Source organism: Callithrix jacchus, chromosome 10 (assembly GCF_049354715.1).
Source record: "Callithrix jacchus isolate 240 chromosome 10, calJac240_pri, whole genome shotgun sequence".
Classification (NCBI taxonomy): Eukaryota; Metazoa; Chordata; class Mammalia; order Primates; family Cebidae; genus Callithrix; species Callithrix jacchus.
In genome coordinates this window covers 108,452,296-108,468,706 of record NC_133511.1, presented here as the reverse complement: position 1 = coordinate 108,468,706, position 16,411 = coordinate 108,452,296, and the positions used below count along the sequence as shown (strand labels likewise).

Sequence of the window (16,411 nt, the reverse complement as noted above, 5' to 3'; positions counted from 1 at the left end):
GACATTTAAAAGAAAAACACTACAGTCTGTCATTCTATTAAAATTGTAAGGCATTCTGGTATAGCGATTCAAGCAAACCACTTTCTGGTCCCAAATCTACTAATAATTATTTATGTCTTTTAGACAAGTCACATAAATAAGTGGATGTCAGGTTTTTCTCTGTTTTTAAATATCAAAAGTGAAGGAGCTGAACTAATATCCATCTAATTAAGTATTATAATTGAATTTGAATATTAACAAAACACACACTGTGCACCCTACAACATCTAGATACTGAGGATCCGCACATATGTAAACCGCACACATTTCAATTCAAGGCATAGAGTTGAAATTCATGATTTTATTTTATTCTTATAGTGAAGGTTAAACAAATAGAGAACCAAATATCATGTGATTCTTAGAAGGTTCTAATAATGAATGTGTGATAGCTCTAGACATTAGCTTTACCCAGAAGGATACACTTATACACATGCATATATGCCCATATATGTGCTATGGGAGAGAGTGGAAGAAGGGAGAAAGATGCCACTTAATGTTGGGTCAATATATTAAAGGTATAGTAAAGGTCTGAATCACCTTCAATGAAAGACAAGGAGCTGTATTTCAGTGACTGAGTATACAGAAGAACTGCTTCATTCTAACTGTATACTTTGACTTCATGGACAGGAAAAATACACTTTACTAAGAATATCAGTCATTATAAAACACCAGAGATTTTGGAAGGAGGAAAAAAATCACAAAGCCTATTCATCCCAGTTGAATATACCACCTATTTTAGTCACCCTTTCTTAACCAGAGTTCTGTGAGAGAATTAAGCCTTACATCTGGAATTATGCTAGTTATCTAAAATCCTTGGTCTAAATAGAGAAAATCATTTTCTGTGTTCTTTGGATCAGAACAGGAACTCTGGCTGGGCTCATTATTTTGTCACCGTTTAACAGCTGCTTACCACTGCAGACAGATGAAGTGATGTTGTACAGAAAAGGATAAAACTGCATACAGCGGATCAACTTCAGGCTGTTTTCACACTCTGGGCATTTGGTGGTTAATTTCAAGGCCTGTCTAAAGGCCTCAAGTGCCCCACTGATATTCTTCAGAGCAAGGTAAGCATTTCCCAGGCTCAAGTAGGTCAGAGGCTGAAAAGAAAAAAAAAATCAGCAAAATCTTAATGAACTAATATTTTCTGGGAGTTACAAAATGTTTACAGTATATGGCTTTTGACTCTTTTTAGGTTACGCCATAAATGTTACTGCTAACTGTCCATTTTATTCATAGCAGCTAATTCTAAACTGTGTTATACATGCAAATTTACTGTTTACTTTTTTGTTAAGATAAGAAATACATAAAGGATGTAACATAAACTACATATGTATCTATCCCTGTAACCACCACACTGCTCAAGATACAAAAATGTTTTCAGTACTCCAGGAGGTTCCCTTGGGCAATCCAACCACAGAAGTAATCATTGTTGCGATGTGGTGACTTCTGTCGTGGTAGTTCTGGAACATCAGGTAAATGAAATCAAACTGCATATTCTCCAAGAGTACATGAAACATGGATCCTTTTGTACCTTCTTTCGCTCAATCTAAAATTCACTCATGCTGCTGTGTAAGTCAGTAGCTCACTCTTTTTTAAACTGACGTGTAATGTTCCAACTTAAGAATATACCACAGCTTGTTCATCCATTCTTCTACTGATTGGCAGTTGAGCTATTTCCACTTTCTGTCTATTATGAATAAAGTTACTATGAATATTCTTGTAAATGTCTTTTGATAGGCATATTGTTCTCATTTTCTTTGAGTATATACTTAGTATGGGTTGTAAGGTAGATGTACATTTAGTTTTAGTAGATATAACCAAATAGTATTCCAAAATGGATGCACAAATATACACTCCTACCAGCAAGTGTGAGATTTCAGAGTCTTTGTATTGTCAGTCTTTTTAATTTTAGCTTTTTTAGTGAGCTGCAGTGGTGTCTAACTGTGGTTTTAATTTGCATTTCCCTGATGAATAATAATGTTGAGGGTTTTGTTTTTCAGGTGCCTATTGGCCATTTGGATATCCTCATTTCTGAAGTGCCCATTCTTTTCTCTGTCGAAAAGAAGTAGATTGCCCTTAATGCCTTGAAGGAGCTCTTCGTGTATATTATATATTAGTCCTTTGTTGAAAATAAGTATTGCAAAAGTCTTCACTATGGTTTGCTTTTTTGCTCTCTGAATGGTACCTTTTGATAAACAGAATTTCTTAATTTCAGTGAAGTTCAGCTTTTTATTTTTTTTCTTTTATAGTTAGTACTTTTTGACATCTTTGCCTACTGCAAGGTCATAAAGACTTTCTTCTATGTCTTCACAAAGAAGCTTTACTGTTTACCACTCATATTTTGGTACATGATCCACTTCAAGTTAATTCTGTGTATAGTGTGAGGTAGAAGTCAAGGGTCTTATTTTTCTTCATAGGGATATCATCCAATTACTCTAGAACTAACTTACTGAAAAACCAAAATGTTTTTCCCTTGTTGAACCACAGGTATGCCTTTGTATAAATCAGTGGCCATATACATGGTGGTTTACTTCTAAATTCCCCATTATGTTCCATTGATATGTTTGAGTATCTCTGTACCAACACCACACTCATTTAATTATAGTAAATCTTGAAATCTAGTAATATAAGCCTTCCAACTCTGTTCCTCCCCATCCCTTTCCCCCATTTGTGTGTGTGTGCTGGGGAGGGTGGCTATTTTAGGTACCGTTCTATGTAGATTTTAGAATCACTTATCAATACACAAACACATATATGCAATTACTAGGTGTTTGAGATTGAATTGAATCTATAAATCGATTTGCAGAGATCTTACATCTGAACAACACTGACTCTCTTAATGTGAACACAATGTACATCTCCATTTACAGGTTGAGTATCTCTTATTCAAAATACCTGGAACCAGAAATGTTTTGGATTTCAGATTTTAAGATCTTAGAATATATTATTATATTTACTGGATGTGCATCCCAAATCTGAAAATTCAAAATTCAAAATGCTCCAATGAGCATTTCCTTTGAGTATCAGGTTGGTGACCAAAAAGTTTTGGATTTTGGAATATTTGGAATTTTAGATTTTTGAATTTAGGATGCTCAACCTGATATTATTCACGTATAAATCTTACACATCGTTTTTTAGGTTTATTCTTAGATATATGATGTTTTCTTTCTTTCCTTTTTTTATTTTTGAGACAAGGTCTTGTTCTGCTGCCCAGGCTGGTCTGGAACTCCTGGGCTCAAGAGATCCTCCCACCTCAGCCTACCGAGTAGTTAGGACTACAGGTGCACACTACCACTAACTTCTTTTGACTTTTTTGTAGAGATGGGATATCTCTGTGTTGCCCAGGCTGGTACTGAGCTCCTAGGCTCAAGCAATCCTTCCACCCTGGCCTCCTGAAGTGCTAAGATAACAGGAGTGAGCTACCACACCAGATCTGATGTTTTCTTGATGCACCTGTAAATAGTGTACTTTGTATGCTATTTTCCAATTGTTTGCTGAGACTTTGCTTTTATAAGCAGCAAAGTATTCAGTTTAGGCCATTTTAACTGAAATACATCTATTTTTAGTGTTTTTATATTTGCTTGAGTACAAATCATATGTTTAAATTTATCGTTAAAAATAGCTAAATAGATCTGAGAATGCTTTATTTTCAAACTGTACAATAAATCTCTATGAAAAACAATGCTCCTGATTTATCCAATTGCCTGCTTTTGATTCAGGCTGTCAGATCATCAGAAATGCCTCACTGTGACCAAACCAGGGATAAAAAGCATTCTAGATTAAAGAAGTCTAACCCTAAGCAGCTCAGATTACATTTAAACTATTACTTAGTAGTTCATACCCAGATACAAAGTTAAATCCTATACTTAGATTTCAAATGTATCTTTATATTTTGTATAAGGAAACAAGGTGTTATAATTACCCCTATGACAAAATGATGGCTGTAAAAAGACGTCTTGCACTGAGAGAGAAACTGGTTAACATTTTGGAAAAAAAGCTGAACTTTCATTTCTTCATCCAAAAAATAAGTACTGAGTGTTTACTATGTTACAGGCATAGTTTTGAACATTGAGGATACAGCAGAAAATAAGAAAGGTAATTGCTGCCTTCACCTTACAGTCTAGTGTGGGTGTCAGAGAGTAAAATGGGATGGAGAAAAATATAGAGGGAAGAAATAGAGGTCGTACTAGATGTGGGCGGGGGTACACCATTTTAAATAGAGTAGTATGAGAGGGACTTACTGAGAAGTTAGTATTTATAAAACTTTAAGGAGGTGGAGCAAGCAATGAAGAATCTTGGTGGGATGAAGTACTCCAAGCAGAGATGACAGAAAATGCAAAAGCCCTGAGGTGGGAGCTGCTTAGTATGTTCAAGGAACTACAAGGAGGCAAGTGACGCTAGAATAAAATGTGCTAAAGAATGAATTGACAGAGATAAGGTCAGAAAAGTAACAAGGTCATGTAGGACCTACAATACCATTACAAACTCCTGTATTTTCCCGTGAGTTCTACGGAGAGCCACTGCAGGGATTTGGGCCAACAAATAACATTTGACTTTTTATAAGCATTTCACTGCTTGCTGTATGAGAAGAGACTGGGGGACAATGCCAGAGAAACCAGTTTAGAGGCTTCTAAAATAATCCAGACAAAAATAATGGTGGTTTGGATGGGACAGCAGTGGAGACAATGATAAGTAGGAAAATCTAAGGCATATCTTGAAAACAGAATCAACGAGGTTACCTAGTGGATTGAATTTTCCCTGAGAATAGGAGAAATGCATGAAAGAAGCCCCTAAGTTTTTGGTCTGAGCTACTGGTAGCTTAATTATCTCCTGAAATGAGGAAGACTAGGAAGAATAAATTTGGAACGGTGTTAAGGAGCTTGGTTTTGGCCTTAGTTCTAGAGTGCCCTTTAGACATCTAAGTGGAAATGTCAAGTAAACTGCTGAATAAATAAGTCTGGAGTTCAGGGCAAAGGTGACAGCTAATTCAACAGGAAAAGAACAGTCTTCTCAAGACATGAAGCTGAATAACTGGATATCCATGTAAATATAAACTTTGATCCCTATCTCACATTACAAAGAAAATTTAACTTGAAATAAATCATAGACCTAACTGCAAAGCCAAAAACTATAAAATAACCAGGAAACAACATAGGAAAAGATCTTTATATATCTGAGAATCAATGATTTAAAGATTAAGCTACAGAAAACAAAACACAGTTTTGTGAGAAGACTTTAAATCTAACAATGGAAACCTATAAATATTTAGACATTAGGTATAAAATCAATTTAAGTTTATTATAACTGAATTTCATGAAAGCTAAAATGACAACAATTATAACATCCATCCTGATTTCACAGATGTTAAAATATGAAAACAGAATTGTATCTTCAAAACCATGAACTACAAAGCAGTGATGTAACTCCATAAGCTGCATGTGGGAGGTTCGGGGCATGAAAATCAATGTACTTACCTACTCTTATCAAAACCAACATTGAACTGTCCTCTGGTTGAATGGTATAAATAGTTCTATAAATTAGAGTTGTAAAACCGTGTAATATTAAGCAGTTTGCATGCTTAATATTAAGCAGTTTGATGAGTAGGATAAAATACAAACCAGATGTTTCAGACTGACATAAAAAAGTGGCAGTATATTTTTACAGCTATGTTATTCTTATTTAAATTAAGTTTCCAAAAAAACTTAACTGTGTAATTACAAATTTCACTCACTTAAAATTTAAAGAGTACATAAAAATAAAACAAAAGCTTTTGATGCTCTCTCTTGAAATAATGCAAATTCTACTCTGAAAAACAAAACATGACATTTTTTATGCTTTCCTTAGAAAAATATAAATTGTGATCTAAATTTGAGCTACCCTACATAGTATACAGAGCCATGAAAACCCATAAAACCTCACCTCAGAGCTATTGACGGCCAAAGCTTGAAGTAGTAGCTTAGTGGCATCAAGATGAAGGCCATAGTGAATCAAAAGGTTGGCCAAGTTGACAAGAGGAACGTCTTGGTATTGAAGTGGAGCTAGATTCAAAGCCCTCTGAAGACAGGCAATAGCAAAAGTGCTATTTCCTACTGCTCTCCAGTATAGTCCAGCTTCATTGAGTATGAGCCAGACAGGAGCATTCGGCTGAAAAATCCAAAAATACTTTAGTTAGTACAATAAACAGTACTTGTTCTAAATAAGATTTTTAATAAGTGCATTTTAACTTTTAATTATACTTAAGAAACATTTAAGTTTCAGCTGTCCAAAGGAAATAACTCACCTTATTAATAGCATGAAATAAGAAAGACCCAATTTCTTCTTCTGGGACAGTATAGTTATTAATACGGGAAAGCAAAATCTGAAACATCAAAAGGAAGACTGACTCAATTGAAAATAAAAGGGAAGACATTTGAAAAGAATTTCTATAGATGGCAGTCTTTTCTTGAGCTCCTCAGGAACACCTAATTTGAGCAAATATTTATAATCATATAAATACCATCAATTCATTGACATACCAACAGGTGTTGACCTGCTCACATGTATGTACTAGTTTGTTTAACTAAAAAGTTATCACATATCTACCCAGACACAGTAAAGTAACCACCATACCCCATTAAAGTCAGCCTAAGTGTTCAGAACCCAAAAAGAAATTATTCAAAAGACAACAGCATGTAATATGTAATATCTGATGTAATAAAAATCTACTATCTTTCCTTCCTGGAATATACCAGATCCTCAATTATTCTATTTCATGTTCCTGTAGCATTAAATAACTGTGAACAACTCTAAGGCATAGACCATGGTCTGTTTATCTTTGTATTCCTAGCTCCCAAAACAATGTCTGGCACATAATGTTTTTGGCCTAAGGAAATGTCTGTTGAATATAAGTGGTAATAACTGCTTATAATTTTGATATTAACTTTTTTTAAAAAAGGTGATTGTGATGGTCTGAGATCGCTAAAAAGGTTAATTTTTTTTTCATTTCCCTCTATGGAAAATGGTACTAATATGGTAATCTATAGTAATAAAACATTCGTAGTTATATATAACTAAAAGGAATTTTGGAAAAGAGCATAACTAACTGAACTTTCAATATTTGCAAAGTGGTTATCGAATTAATACAAATTCTAAGTAACCTCATATAAGGCCATAGCAGGGTTGATAAGGCTGGAAAAAAAGATTCTTCAAGGTTTCAATTTATATAAACTTCTAGAGGCCTGGAAGATGCAAAGCTAACTTTTAGTGGTCGCAATGGCCTGCATTACGCTGACTCCATTAAAAAACAGAGTTCTGTGCTACTCATCTTCAAAGTGCTCTGAGTTAGTGGAACAGTGCTTAGGTGATCTGGGCATAGCAGCCCTGAGGCACTCTCTCTCGCACTCCTTTAACAGCATGACTGACTTCGCCATCATTTCACCAGTTCTTTAACTCTATCCTTCCATTTTATATACTTAAAGCTCAGCAACTACCTTCTATCATTTTTTTGTTCCATTTAAGAGGCTTCTGAAGTCACCCAGAATGGACGGCAATAAATACCAGCCTAAGTGAGCCTTACTTTTCGTGCATGGTCATCTGGCATTTTGGCTTTCAGATCCATGCGAACCTCTAATTCTTTGACTAAGTAGGACAGAGTGTGGCTTTTTCTGAAGTCAGTTATGGAACAGTCAGGGGTTTGGGCCTCTTCTTCTGTAGAATAATCATCACTGCTGAGTTCGTGGATCCTGGCACAAGAAAAAGGAACAAGATTCATATTTTCAAAGTTTGGGTGACTTCAAGATAAAGACTTAACCTTTCAAGTCCAAGGCTGGTGATCTCAAAGAACTGCCAGATGACAATCATGCAGAACCAGGTGCTTTGCCAAATCCATCAGCACTTGCCTGAGTCCTTTGTTTTCCGGAGGCAAAAAATACGTTGGTAATTCCCCACCAACAGGGACTCTAGGGTAGCTTTCTGCACAATCTGCTCTTTTAGGCCACAGAATATGCTGTTTGTCCTGATAGAGAAACAAAATTTCTCATAAATTTCTTTGGATCCAGTATCTCAATATGCTAAATAAACCTTTAAAATGATATAAATATACTACAATAATTAAACAAAACTATATCTTAAGACTATGGTAGACTCCCTAATATTCCTGCTACTGCAGATTATGAATCTAAGTCAGTAATTCTGCCTGCTTTAACCACAGGCTGGTTCAGGGTTGGGCAGGGTATAAGCCCGCTGAGCTAGTGAGACACAAGAAGAGGCTTGCTTGGGGTTTCTGGGAAAGAGCAGCAAGTCTTAGGCTCTTATGCTACTTATGCACAAAAAAAATCATGTTGCTCCAGTTGCTGCTGGCTGTCATCTTATGACCATGGGAAAAAACCAAGCATTTGGATGAAACCAATACTGTGGATGGCAGAGTGAAGAAAAAAAAAGAAAGAAAGAAAAAGAAGAAATGGGTCACTGATGACATCACGGGGCCACTGAATCAACCAAATGTGAAGTTTATCCTATCTCTGGACTTCCCGTAATAATAGGCACATTTTCTTGGTGTTTAAGTTAATTTGAGGTGGAGCTTATTACTTGTATCTGAAAGCATACATAAGCTTAAAAAACTGGCATTGAACATATTCTTCCCTGAACTAAGGTCTCTGTCAATGTCAAAGTTTAACAACTGGTTTATGATTTATAAAATGTTCATTTCTTATAAATATAAATAAGATGTACCAGAGGTTTACTAAACTTAAATCTTGAAGCTATCAAACTTTAGGGGACTTATATTACATATAATTAAATCCAAATGGCCATTTAATTCTGTTATACCCTTGATTAAATTCCGAAAATTTAATGGTGAATAAAAAATACATAGTCTCTTTCCCCCTACCTTGGTATTTGCCTCAGCAAACCTACCATTCTTTCTTAGCTGGTCTAGAAATGCACATGTACTAACTTCTTTATTGTCTGTATCTATTCTAGAAGATAGGCTCCAGAAGAGCAAGGGGCTTATCTATGATACTGCTAGTATTAGTCTGGCACACTGGTGGGAGCTCAATAACAGAACGCTGATTACGTAAGTGAAGTATAAAAAACATATACTTGGGTGAAGTTTAAAAACTTGTTAAGGTTGGTAATAATACGCAGAATAAAGCTTTGAATTGAAGTCAGTGTGTCTATCTACTCTACTTGATCGGGAAAAACTCAAACAGAGACTGCGTCTTACTCATTCACTACCTAGCAGAATGGCTTCCATCTAATAGAAATGTAATAAACATTTGCTGAACTAATCTCAACAGTCATTGAGGCCATATTAATCAGTGAGGTTGAGGGCCACTGCTTTAATGGATCTCGCCAGTTTGAGAAAACTCCTTCATCATTGTCTATTAACTTACCCTATATGCATCAGAGTCCCTGCCCCAAATCCAGAGAATAGAATGGGCTACGGGAGAAGACTTGACCGAATCATTGATATCACTCTGATTTGATTGAACATCAAAGTTCACAGACATCATACTGGAGGTTGATGAATCCTCACCAAACTAGAAAATGAAACAAAAAGTTCAATCAAATTGAAAGTGGAAAAGGAGTTGTGACTATAATTTAACTCACACCAAAAAAAGCGAGTAAATACTCAAAATTAGTAGAAAATCAGAAAGTAGCTCAGTAATAAAGCAACTGGATCTTTTAATTTTAAGAGCTATGCCCCAACTATATTTTTTCATGGATAATGCATAGTTAGTAACTTTCAATAACTTTGCCATTGGAGTTTGAGAAAAATGGCATAGGTCGTTTTCTTGTCCCTTTGCTTCATTTTTATGATTTAGTCTCTTTAGGTTAATAATTAGCTAATTTGGAAATCTGGTTCATTATTCCCCTTTTCTTCCTACACTAAAATGCTCACCACACTAAAATTAGTGTGCTGTGTGTGGGGAGAAGTGAGGGAATTTAATAAAGTGTTCTTAAGGGTTCTGCAACTATCACTTAAGGATTACAGACTATTGTGCAATCAATTACAAAGAAAAGTTTTAGGGGCAAAAGGGTAACCTAGAAGATGAGAGAATACAAACATATATAGTTTTTCTTCAAAGCAAGGTGGAACAATGTTAGATATACTTACAAGGTGCTTGAGTGTTTCTGAAACCTTGCTAGATCATGAGAATGGGACTGGGGATGGGATGGGGTAGGAAAGACATAAGAAAAAGGAATGAATATGATGAATTCATAGCTCTAGGTCTTTATGACTAGGAATGGAGTCTTTATATAGTGGCGATACAATTTTATGAATATAGACTATTGGAAGCTACACTCTTTCAAATGGTCTGTCCTGAAACCAACAAAAAGTCCAAAAGGAACATTGGGTTTCAATCTATTTCATTTCTAAACATCCCCATTTTTCCCTTTAAAGTGCTTGGTTTTAAGACAGGGAGCTACAATCCCAGAGGGTGTGAATCTGGTCTTCCTTTATTCTTTCCCTTGAAAACCAAACATGGGATATTGCTGGGAGCTGGTTTACAATACTCATAGGAAACTTTTGGTCCCTATCACTATTTCCCCTTTTAAATGGCTTCTTAATTTTTGTCTCTTATTTTCCCAATGCAGTCTAGATTTTTTCCAGGAGTTCTAAGTTTTTGTGGTTTGTCCTCCTATGGCTGCTCTCCTTAGTTATGTGAATTAGTTACTGCTGGAAATTTCTACATCTACAATTAGGGACATGATGAGTTTTCTCTAAGATAGGATAAATATTCTTTTATTCAACACAGGTTGAGTATCAGTTATCTGAAATGGTTGACCAAGAGTGTTTCAGATTTCAGATTTTTTTTGATTTTGGAATATTTTATTACACTTACCTGTTGAGCATCCCAATAAAAAAATGTGAAATCCGATTTCTTTTGAGCATCATGTCAGTGCTCAAAAAGTTTCAGTCTTTGTATCCCTTTTTTTTTTCTGATACTCAGAATTCTGGTTGTACTTGCTGTCTGTATCATTTATTCAATAACAATGATATACTATGTGGTATCATTATATTTGTTATTTCTTCCCAACTATATAGATTAGGATTGTATATGTGTATATGTGTGTGTACATATATGTGTATAGAGACAGAAAGTGAGAGAAAACACACATCTAGCAGTGTGTTTAATAAAGATTTTCTGTTGATAACAAGTATTTTGTTGTTGGTGTTGGTTGCAGCAACACAATTGGACTAATTACTTCAGGAAACAAACAGCATGGTCGCTCTCAAATTTTAAATAGGTCTTACACTCTAACAGGTAAAGTGGGGAGATGAAAGCTTTGAGTTCAACAATAATAAGAGTCCAATTCTAGCTCTCATAGTAAAGGAGAAAAGAATCAAATGCATGTGCATATAAATATGTAGATGGTACTTTGAGAAACAGAAAGCATTCATGGAGTTACTGAGTACTCCCTATAAAATCTGACTTCATAACGTAACAGATACTCAAAATCTCTGTTTTTTTTTTTTTTTTTTTTTTTTTTTTGAGATACAGTCTTGCTCTGTTGCCCTGACTGGGGTGCAAATGGCATGATCTGGGCTCACTGTAGCCTTGACCTCCAGAGCTCAGGTGATTCTCCCACCTCAGCCTCCTGAGTAGCTGGGATTACAGGTGCATGCCACCATGCCTGCCAATTTACGTATGTTTTTGTAGAGATGGGTTTACACCAAGTTACCCAGGTTGGTCTTGAAATCCTGGGCTCAAGCAATCCTTCTGGCTCTGCCTCCCTAAGTGCTGGGATTACAGGCATGAGCCACTGTGCCCAACCTCAAAATCTTAAAGATCTAAATGACAATCACAAATTTTAGAGGTCAAATACATAAGGAATTAAGGGGAAACACAAAAGTTTTAAAAAAATTTTATAAAGCAAAAGTTTGTAAGAACTAGATTGGACCAAGAAAATGACCTGAACATAGTCCACATTTTCAAAGATATCTCCACGATGATAGCGTACAGGCTGGTCCCACTGGCAATGTAAACTATGCTGCTGGTTGACCAGTCGGCATATCTGATGATTTCCTGGAACAGGAAAGGAAATTACACAAATGATGAGCAAGGTCAACAATAAATGTGATTTTCTTAGACTAAGTCATTTAGTATCAACTCTGTATCCCTCAGAGCTTAGCAGACCACTTATAAAGGATGTACTTATATAGAGAAATACTCATTAATGGTTAATCAAACTAAACCATTCTAAGAAGTCCCAGTTTTTCCACCTATTAAAAAAAGGAATACGCTAGATTACTGAGATATCTTTCAGCAATTATACTCTATGATTATAAAATCTATTGATTATATAGTTTTAAGCGACTTTGGCCATCTTTCTGGAGAGAATTTGCTTTATATACTTCATAATTTTGTTTCTCTGGTGGCATTTCAGCAGAATGGGCAGTAAATAATCCCGAGGATTGAGCATACTCTTTACACTAAAAATAGCAAAGAAAACTTGTTAAGGGAATTGCAAAATGAACTACAAATGGTCACAGCTAAGAGTCAACGGTTTACAGGCTTTCTTGACCAATTTATTTATCAAGGGAGAAAGATATAATTAAGAGATTCTATTTTTTCTGCTGTTGTCAGATCTGCTTCCTTGTAATCAGAAACAAAACATTCTAGATATAACCAAAGCATTACTCTCATGCTAACCAAAGTTCCTATAAACCAGTGGTTCTATTTTTTGGATCACAGATGCTTAAGAGATTTTAATAAAAGCTATATACTCTTTCCAGAAAAATAAAATTGGACACATACACAATTCTACATATAATTTTGGAAAGGATGTCAAAACCCTCTGAAACTAATCCATTGGACCCAAGTCAAGAATTCCAGTCTAGCCGGGTATGGTGGCTCACCCCTGTAATCCCAGCACTTTGGGAGGCCGAGGCGGGCGGATCACAAGGTCAAGAGATCAAGACCATCCTGGCCAACATGATGAAACCCCATCTCTACCAAAAATACAAAAAAATTAGCTGGGTGTGGTGGTGCGCACCTGCAGTCCCAGCTACTCGGGAGGCTGAGGCAGAAGAATTGCTGCAACCCGGGAGGAGGAGGTTGCAGTGAGCCGAGATTGCGCCACTGCACTCCAGCCTGGCGCCTGCCGATGGAGCAACACTCTGTCTCAAAAAAAAAAAAAAAGAAAAGAAAAATAATTCCAGTCTAAAATTTTACTTCTAAAATACTGTTTTTAAGACAGCAAGAAAAAAAGGAGTACGGGTAGGTTGTTTCTAGGGTGGGTCTGGCTCTTATTCACTTAGCGTAAGGCCTTGTTACCCCACAGTACAGTTTTTAGACCTGCAGCAACAGGCATCACCTGGGAGCTTATTAGGAAGGCAGACTCTCAGGTCTCACTTCAGACCTACTGAATCATAATCCGCATTTCAACAAGATCTCCAGGAGACTGATATACATATTAAAGTTGGAAAAAAAAAACTGATGTTGAACACAAAAGGCGAATAACTGTTAAGACTTCTAGGACTGACTAGACTTGTTTTTTATTTCACAATGTAAATCCAAAAAATACAAGGGGGACCAAACCAGCTCCCCAGGCCTCTTGGTATACCAACAGTGATGAATCATGATTTCAAGATGTAGGGAAGTTATAAACATTACTTCATACTTCTTTAAGGCTATAAAAAAGTTATGATAGTAAAGCATGCTAAAAGTGAATTTCCTAACTTGTCTTCAATTACTTGGAGTCACTACTTACCTAATTGTGCCTCTTTTGCCATCTGAGTCTCATGAATGATATTTCTTAAGATTTGCTCCTCCTGAATCAATTTATGTTTTTCTAGGATTTCCTGCTGTCTCAGGTAGTGGTCATGCTGCTTTTGATATTCCTTTAACTCATTCAGTGTTCGCTGGAGAGATCTTAACATGTTTTAATACCAGGAAAAAGAGGTATAAAGTCATCAAATTTTAAACCCACTTAAACACATATATTTTTTTCTGGTTCTCAGCAACAATCACTGTGTTTTTCCTTTTATTTAACATACAATACAACCCTGTACCACCAGTTCAAGAATAACAGGGCAAAAAGATAAATGTAAAATTCTTCCCAAACTTTTTTTTTTTAAAGAAATGGGGTCTCACTCTGCTGTCAGGGCTGGATCCAGAGGCCTACTGTAGCTCACCGCAGCCTTGTACTCCTGGGCTCAACTCCAGGAAACAACTTCTGGGCACAAAGAGTCCTCTTGCCTCAGCCTCCTGAATAGTAGCTGGAACTACAGGCACATACCACCATGCCTGGCTAATTTATTTTTAGAATCTGGGTCTTGCTATGTTACTCAGGCTAGATTTGAACTCCTGGCCTCAAGTGATTCCTCCTCTCCACCCTGCCTCAGTCTCCAGAATAACTGGTATTACAGGCATCAGCCATGACACCTGGGAATACCCTACTTTCCTGACATCAAATGGTATGTTGCATTTTTCAGGTGCCATAAAAAATACATGACAATATACAAGTTTACATATTTAACAACTCTGTTTCTCTCTACAAAATTTGCGTTAGTACCACCAACATTCAAAGTCTTTCTAGAATCCTTTCCTCCTTGTCACTTTTTCCCCTTGAATCAGCTTAAAAACGAAGTTAAGAGTTAGGGGCCAAGGTACTTTGCTTTCATACTCTAGCTTACTGGTTACGGGCCAGGAAAACCACAGAAATTATGCTTAGAAAGGAATACGGTTCACCACCTGATTTCAGTAAATCAGCTGCCTGATTATATTTAATCACAAAACCCTTACTGCCTATTACACACTGTAACACATAGAGATTTTAAGAGCTATACAGACTGTGTAAGATAGAGCCAGTTCAATTATTAAGAGCATGATACTGGAAAAAGCTCAGCCAGGTATAACAGAAACCAGTTATAAATAAGCAAGCTGTCATCCTTTTTGCTTCCTACCACATTATGCTTTAAACAGACTGGAAAATAATCAAATACAAAATTTAATGAGTTCTAAATCTCTGTTTAATTCCTTAATAACCAAAGTAAACTCAAATATTACAGCTAATTCTGAGATATAAAGAATTCACTTCTGAGTTAACATGAAGTTTCTTAACTAGCCCTACTGATGAAAGGAAATGGTTTTTTAATTTATTATACCTCAAGGATCAAATACAATAGAATTCCATTACTGTACAACCTAACACATAATTATGATTAAAATTTGGGTCAAATAATGTCTCTCGATGTCATTTAACTACCTTAACAATAGGCCAACCCTAGGAATCACCACCTTTCTCCAAGAAGAGAAAGATCAACTATTGTACATTTAAGTGATTTTACTGAAACTTAGTATATTCCATGGAAAGAAAAATGTAGTCAACAAAGTTGTAAGTATTCCAGTCTCTCCATCCCCATCTGTCTTCATAAAAGTAATCAATGATCAAAACTGTAAAGATTTAAATGACAGCTTTTACTACAAATATTCTCTAGTTGCAGGAATCCATACAATTAAAGATATTCCTCAGGCCGGGCGTGATGGCTCAGGCCTGTAATCCCAGCACTTTGGAAGGCTGAGGCGGGCAGATCGCCTGAGTTCAGGAGTTCAAGACCAGCCTGATCAACATGGAGAAACCCCAACTCTACTAAAGATACAAAATTAGCCAGGTGTGGTAGTGCATGCCTGTAATCCCAGCTACTTGCTACTTGGGAGGCTGAAGCAGGAGAATTGCTTGAACCTGAGAGGCAGAGGTTATGTGAGCTGAATTCGTGCCATTGCACTCCAGCCTGGGCAACAAGAGCGAAACTCTGTCTCAAACAAACAGACCAAAAAAGATATTCCTCTACACAACGATCAGGACTTGGAGGAAATGGATAGGACTTGCAGTAGTGAAGAGATTTTTTTCTTAATTCCAATTACAAATGAACACTGATATCCCCTACACAGATTTAACCTAAGGTTCTACAGAGTGGCTGAGTGAAATTTTTCCTCTCAATTACCTATGTTGAGCCTCCAATTTCTGCTCCAGTTTTTGCTGACATAGAACAGCATGCTTCCTCTTTATAGCTTGCTCAAACCCAGGTTTGGCCTGCAAAGCGTGGTCATAACAGAGCACTGAGTGGTTATATTCCCCAAGCATCTGAAGAGACAAAAACAAGCACACATATATACACATATACACAAGGGGAAGAAATGTTAGCCATGGCCTGGTTGCATCTGTTCAAATCCTTTCATGATTTATGAGATCACACCAGTATCTTACTCTCCAATGACCGTTATTTTGTTCAGTGACCACATCCCTACAATATCAAGACAAACTATAGGATGGTTTTATTGGAAGATATTACTAACCTTAAAAGGTGTATTCTATAAAAGTTTAAAATTCCAATTAATTATTTTTTTTGGGCAAGAGGCTAGAACAATTATTATTGTGCTGA

General features: G+C 36.3%; 1 protein-coding gene across 6 annotated transcripts in view; it reads right to left on the bottom strand.

Moving 5' to 3' along the window:
• TTC17 (tetratricopeptide repeat domain 17) overlaps positions 1–16,411 on the bottom strand; it is a 136,848-nt gene that overhangs the window by 74,896 nt on the left and 45,541 nt on the right. For all 6 annotated transcript variants that reach the window (XR_013523391.1, XR_013523392.1, XM_009007961.5 and 3 more), the window contains 9 exons: positions 15,974–16,113; positions 13,738–13,898; positions 11,938–12,050; positions 9,411–9,557; positions 7,917–8,032; positions 7,595–7,760; positions 6,320–6,397; positions 5,959–6,183; positions 950–1,136 (listed from right to left, as the gene is read on the bottom strand). Coding sequence is in view for 4 of the 6 variants with exons in the window: in XM_009007961.5 (XP_009006209.1) it covers positions 950–1,136; positions 5,959–6,183; positions 6,320–6,397; positions 7,595–7,760; positions 7,917–8,032; positions 9,411–9,557; positions 11,938–12,050; positions 13,738–13,898; positions 15,974–16,113 (1,333 nt within the window). In the remaining 2 variants the exon portion in view is untranslated. The remainder of the gene's footprint in view (positions 1–949; positions 1,137–5,958; positions 6,184–6,319; positions 6,398–7,594; positions 7,761–7,916; positions 8,033–9,410; positions 9,558–11,937; positions 12,051–13,737; positions 13,899–15,973; positions 16,114–16,411) is intronic.